The sequence below is a fragment of the Lotus japonicus genome, chromosome 5, assembly GCF_012489685.1.
Source record: "Lotus japonicus ecotype B-129 chromosome 5, LjGifu_v1.2".
In the NCBI taxonomy this organism is placed as follows: domain Eukaryota; kingdom Viridiplantae; phylum Streptophyta; class Magnoliopsida; order Fabales; family Fabaceae; genus Lotus; species Lotus japonicus.
In genome coordinates, this window is record NC_080045.1 from 11,806,880 (window position 1) to 11,813,506 (window position 6,627).

At 44.8% G+C, this 6,627-nt stretch overlaps 1 protein-coding gene across 1 annotated transcript; it reads left to right on the forward strand.

Moving 5' to 3' along the window:
- Positions 1-3,144: 3,144 nt before the first annotated feature.
- On the forward strand, positions 3,145-5,875 carry LOC130717204 (protein CANDIDATE G-PROTEIN COUPLED RECEPTOR 7-like). The gene is made up of 2 exons (XM_057567341.1): positions 3,145-4,719; positions 5,591-5,875. The coding sequence occupies exon 1, from the start codon at positions 3,363-3,365 to the stop codon at positions 4,683-4,685; it is 1,323 nt and encodes a 440-aa protein (XP_057423324.1). The 5' UTR covers positions 3,145-3,362; the 3' UTR covers positions 4,686-4,719; positions 5,591-5,875.
- The last annotated feature ends 752 nt before the right edge of the window (positions 5,876-6,627 follow it).

The window sequence follows — 6,627 nt, forward strand, 5'->3', positions numbered from 1 at the left end:
CCTGCTCTTGTGCCGCTGCGACTTACTCCCCTTTCTCCACCTTTGCTTGCTTTCCCAGTGAGTTCCCTTTATCCATTTTGCTTTTACTTTCGTTATTTCACTCCCCTTTTGTGTTTTTCACGCCTAACTGATTCTTGTGCAGAAGGAATGAATTTTTCCACCGTCGAAAGGAGAGTGGCCCGACTTTTTCCACGCTTCAATACTGAGAATGCCAGGGAGAAACGTCAATGGCGTGGAGGTGAGGGCGAGGGGGGACAGTCGCCCCTGAAGAAGAAAATGGTTGAATCTTCCCAACCTGAGCGCGACGCAACTGTTCAGCGGGGGATGGGACTCTACACCAAAGTCTCCTCCTCGCCAACCGTTTCCGCCGACGATTTTCCAAACTCAAATGACTCCGACAGCCCACCGAGACCAGCTGCAACCTCCGAAGTCAACCGCCGACCCTTGTTCTCCAAATCAAGGAGTCGACCCCCAAAAAAAAATCTCCCAACCATGGGTGCAAAAGAAAGTTCTCCAGTCCGGCCAAACATCCTTCTCGACCCCATCAACCTCATTGATTTTCTGCTCTCCGGAATCTCCCGCGAATACCTTGAAGAGGAGGTATTCAGTAAGAGTATCGACGATGCTGCCCAGGAATGTGTGGCGTCAATCCTGCATGTCGGGTGCATCTTTGCCCACGCCTTCAAATAGTATGGGAACTTGGGTGAAATAGAAAAGCTCCGAGCCGAGAATGCTGAACTTCACATCGCCCACTCCAAGTGCGGTGGGCAAATTGACAAGCTTGTGACGGCCATGGCGAAGGAGAAATCCAACCTTGAGAAGAAGCAGAACCGGATGGGAACCGAGATCGGCGACGTCAAGATCAAATTGGCCGATCGAGGCCAACAAATCATTGAGCTCGAGACGATTTTGAAGGAGAAGGAGGAACAGGCGGCGCAGTACCTTGCCGCCAAGGACGCTGCCCTGGCCGCCAAGAATGAGGAATTTGACTCCCTGAAGGATAGGCTTAGGGCGAACGAGAAAGAGCTCGCCGAGGAAAAAAGGAAGGCTGCTCAGGCGAGGGCGGCTGTCGTGGATGCCGCCTTTGAGCAGCGCGAAAAAGGGTTTGACTTTGCCAAAGATCAAGCCCAACAACTATTCCCCAATAACGAATTTAGCCCGATGGGGATGCTAAAGGAAATTACCGACGCTGGGCTAGTCGGGCCGGATGATCCGCCATGGTTTGCTCCGAAATTCGGTGCTCCTGGCGATGACAACAACAATAATTAATGTAGTTTAGCTTTCTTCCTTGCTGCTTTGTAACCTTGGTGCTCCCTTAGTGCATTTTCTAGTTTTATTTCCTGCGCTATTATCTCACGCGTTATAGTTTTGACTGAATTACGTTTAACGACTTTAAATGTGTGAGGGTTTAACTAGAACTTTTGCTTGGTGTATTTCAACCGAGGCTTAAATCACACATGATTTGCAAATACAAGTTTTTGTATTTTTACATTTTATGGACGCCTCGTTAAAAAACTCCCGAGATAGAGAAAAAGAGTGTGTCTTTATTTTTCGTCCTTACCCTTCAAAGCTCCCAGCTCGCCATGTCCTGATGTCGCCACCCTGTGCCTCCAGCTACAACAACTCCCCCAGATTCACATCCTTCACTCCTGAAGTGCTCGCCTTCCATTCATCGCTCTTGGAAGACAATCTTCCTCGTTTTGACGTGTTTCTGCTGCCCCATTTAAACCCATTTTTCTGCCGCCAACCCGCCTTGGGTGCTTTGAACCTCCTTTTCTCCTTTACGGTCTTGACCGCCCCCTACTTTAATGCCTTGCCCTTTCCTTGGCCTTTTTGGCATTTCTCTTGAGGTACTGGCGGCTTCACCCTGGGAATTCCCCACTTCGTTGGATCCTTTCACTCCATTCGAAGAGATCCATGTTGCTGCTTAACAACCTTTCCAAGCGCACCTCTTGCTCCCCGGTGAGTTTGTGCCCAATCGCCAAAACTCCCCGGCTAAGCTGTTGTTCCTCAAACTCTGCAATTAGGCTTGCCCAGCGTTCCTCCACTGCGGAATTAGTGAACTGACCATCTTTTCTTGTCCTTCTCGAGTTAGGGAGATCCTGCCAAACCTCGACCTCGTAACATCTATGCCCGACAACGCCTTTCTTCCCATACAAGCTCAAACAGTTATTGTAGCATTCCCTAGCCCGCCTCTTGTCGATTGTGAACCTTCCTATTTTTCCGCTATTCAGCGGGTACTTGACCGCCAGGTGAGCTGTGGAGATCACCGTGCATAGGCGATTCAATGTGTTACAGCTGATGATCACGTTGTAGAAAACAACCACCTGTAAAACTAGGTACCTTACCCGCAGCACCTTTGCACTCTCGTCCAAACCAAAAATTGTAATTGTTACTTATTTTGAGCTTTCAGGTTAGTTTCTTACTCATTTTTATTTTATTTTTGTTATTTATTTATTGAGTGCACTATTTTTATTTCTTATTTAGTTGTGTTGTAGTGTGAGCCTCCTTACCTTACATTTGAGATTGATTATACTATTCATAGTTTACACTAAGATTGGTAATTGATATTTATTTCTTAAATTTATATTTTTAGAAGAATCATGAAAATTATATATTCAATTACAAAATTAGAATTGTATGAAAATATAAAAAAATTATTATCGACCACTTTCGGTAAGTAATATAAAATATTGATCGACGAATCACCGACGGTAAAAACCTTCCAATGACTTTTTAAAGTGGTTAGTAAAGATTAGTGACGAACCCAATACCTAGGAAAAAGGAATCACCGAGGAGAGTAAAGCATGGAACTTGAAGGTGTGTCATGCGAAAGCGTGGTGGGACCAAGAGGAAGTTGATGACGATGGCAGTTGCGGTAAGAGAGACGGTCATGAACGCCACCGCCAGTACTTTCAGCAAACAAAGACAACATAATAGAAGAAAGCTCTGAAAAGACAATGACAGAGCATAACACGTAGCAAAAAAATGAGAAAATATTATTACAGATGCTACTTCATCAACTTCCATTTAGAAACGGACAAAAAATGACAAACAAACACAATTTCCACACGTTAAAAGAATTTCCAAGTCCATAATCACTCGCTTTAAAAAAGACGAACCCTAATCGCATTCGCACAATCGCGCAACTAAGCCAAAATTAAAAGTAAAAAAATGGAAAAAGCAATGCCGTTCTCCTAATTATTTTCGCTTCATTTGTATATAACTCCGCCTAGAGCTAGAGATCACAACTCACGAGCTACGACGTCGTTTTAAAATTCCAAATTCTTCAAAATCGCAATCATCTTTGTATCGTCTTCTACAGATCCCTGATTCACTTCGAAATCCTTCCACCGTCGACGATGGCCAAAACGGCATCCGCCGCCGCCGTCTTCCTCCTCCTCCTCCTCTTCCTCGCCACCCCCTCCACGGCGGAGATCAAGTCCCTCACCATAACCTCCGACACCCGCCCCATGATCCTCTTCGAGCAATTCGGATTCACACACACCGGCCACGTCTCCATCGCCGTCTCGGAGGTCTCGGTGGCGGCCTCCGCCTCCGCCTCCCAACCCGACCCCTCCCGCCTAGGGTTCTTCCTCCTCAGCGAGGAGTCGCTCATCCAAGTCGCGATTGAGATCCAGCAAAACCCTTCCTTCTGCGTCCTCGATTCACACTACATCACCCACCTCTTCACCTTCCGCGACCTCTCGCCGCCGCCATCGGCGTCGTTCAACCGCTCCTACCCCGTCACCTTCCCCAACGAGTTCAGCCTCTTCTTCGCCAATTGCGCTCCGGACACCTCCGTCTCCATGGCCGTCCGCACCGAGCTTTACAACCTCGACAATGACGGCTCCCGCGACTACCTCTCCGCCGGGGTAACCCGCCTGCCTACACTCTTCTCCGTGTTCTCCCTCGCCTACCTCGCCTTCTTCGCTATCTGGGTCTACATCTGCTACACCAACCGCCGCTCCTTCCACCGCATCCACCTCCTCATGGCCGCGCTCCTCCTCATGAAGGCACTCAATCTCATCTGCGCCGCGGAGGACAAGCACTATGTGAAAGTCACCGGCACCCCTCACGGCTGGGACGTCCTCTTCTACATCTTCCAGCTCATCCGCGTCGTGCTTCTCTTCACCGTCATTGTCCTCATCGGCACCGGCTGGTCCTTCCTCAAGCCATTCCTTCAGGAGAAGGAGAAGAAGGTCCTCATGGTTGTCATCCCCCTGCAGGTTCTCGCCAATCTCGCCTCCGTCGTCATTGGCGAGACTGGACCCTTCATCAAGGATTGGGTCACCTGGAACCAGGTTTTCCTTCTGGTTGATGTCATTTGTTGCTGTGCTATCATCTTCCCCATTGTTTGGTCCATTAGGTCCCTCAGGGAAACTTCCAAGACTGATGGCAAAGCTGCTAGGAACTTGGCCAAGTTAACCCTCTTCAGGCAATTCTATATTGTTGTCATTGGCTACTTGTATTTCACTCGCATTATTGTCTTTGCCCTCAAAACTATCACGGCTTATAAGTACCGGTGGGTCAGTAATTTCGCCGAGGAGGCTGCTAGTCTTGCCTTTTATGTTGTCATGTTCTACATGTTTCAACCGGTGGAGAAGAATGAGTATTTCGTGCTCGACGAGGAGGAAGAAGAGGCGGCAGAGCTCGCGCTCAGGGAAGAAGAATTTGAGCTTTGAAAGAATTTCAGCTCACCCTCTTTGTCAACCACAGGTATCAGATTCTCCCATGACTTAAAAATTGCTACTGCTTTTGTGGATCAGCTGTTCAAGTTTGCCGCCAGTGCATTATCATTCTATTATACATGACTATACTTTGTTTTCTAGTTTTTGTTTGCAATGTTGATAATGTATTGTGAGGAATTGAAGAAAAAGTTTACTTGAGAAGCTGTATGCTCAGTTGCTGCTCAGTTATTTTGGTACTGATCATTGTTCTTTGAATTTCAATTTTACATATTCACGCTCTTCTTGATTGTATAGTAAGGATGAACACTACACAATGACTTGATTTCACACTACAAACCTTTAATTTGTTGAGGGGAGAGTTATATTTAGAGCTAGTGAAGTCTGTAATTTAATAGAGTACCTTTTGAATAACTTGCCAAGATCTTTGCTCAAACTCCAAGTACCTTAGAGACGTGTATTCTTATTTCCTTCTTTTCCTTAACATTCTATTCTACTGTTTGAGACATGACTATACTGGAGTAACTGGACTACTGCCTATATTCTAGTCTGTTTTTTTTTTTGCAGTTGTAGTTATTAATCATAGCCACCTAACTATTCGTATGTTAAATTGTGTGTGTCTTGTTCCCTGTTTACACCTGGTCATTTTTCTGAAAGATCTGCTATAAGTGCTGATGTTTTTAGCAGTTGAAATACAATTTGGGCAGATGCATACAAAATGGATGGTTTGTGAAGAGTTCCCTCCCTCTTGAAACCTCAATTTGATCAAGTTGCTTTAAGTGTTTTGCCTCTCATCATCAACTTTCCTACACTCTTTTTGGCATCTTAAATTTATCTTCAACAGTATGAAACTATGAATTGCATGCCCATAGAGTGATCCTTTTCTGTTTGCACTTTCTCAGCCTTAAATGCGTGAATGGAGAGAAGTGAAGCAACTAGCTGTCGCTTATGATGTAATGTGGGTAGGAGTTCGTCAGCCTTAGACGCTCAAATCTAGAATTTAGCTTTTGTTTCGAAACACAAGCTAAATTCTAGAAGTTAATTGATGCAACCCACCAGTATATGGTTTTTGAAAGCATGCAATACACTTTATAGTTATACGCGATGGTAGTACACATGATTACTCTAAGTATGAAAACCCGTGTGGACTATTTCATGCATCTATATTCTTTTGGTTTTAAAGTCAACGTATGTTATTGCCATCATTTAACTGCCATGATGATTTTCTTTTGATAAGCTGGATAAAATATATTAAATGAAGTACAAGGGTTACTTCAACCCAATACAAGTAGGAACCAAGAGAAAGAAAAAATAAATGTATCAACTTTACAATAGCTAGATCAATGATCACCAACTAGCTGATAGTACCCACCACCTCCTTAGAGAAAGACTAGGAAAAGTGCTTCATTAAAACCTTACCAGGAAAAACCCCCTTGGGAAAACCTAATGAAGTAAAAGAAGTACACAAATCTTAATTGAAATCTCCAAGGAGGACTATATAAAATAACACAACTAGTAAAATGACTAATTTTAGCTGCTCAATACAAAACATCAGGACAATGCAGTAGCCAAAATTCCAGTAGCAAACTGTGTAGTTAGTAAGCCTTCAAATTCCTTCCAAGCAAGATCGGGTATCACTCCAGGATCCAACCTCCAAGCATGTCTGATACCCAAAGAAGCCCCACCATCATGATGTGTTCATTGTACAACAAACATGACATGCTACTTTGATCAAGCCATCACAATGAAACATTGCAGGACCCACGAGCATCATGGTATCCATTCCACGGCAAAAAATCCATCAAATTCCATCCCACAGCATGCCTCCCAGCGTATATGCTAGCATCAATCTTCCAAGAAATTGTTCCATCATGCAAATAGGTCCTGCAAATTCAAAACATCTAGAACCAGGCAAAAAATGAGTGACATTACAAACATG

Bases quoted from the DNA above. Each gene is read 5' to 3' on its own strand.
- LOC130717204 (XM_057567341.1), top strand. From the start codon at position 3,363: ATGGCCAAAACGGCATCCGCCGCCGCCGTCTTCCTCCTCCTCCTCCTC.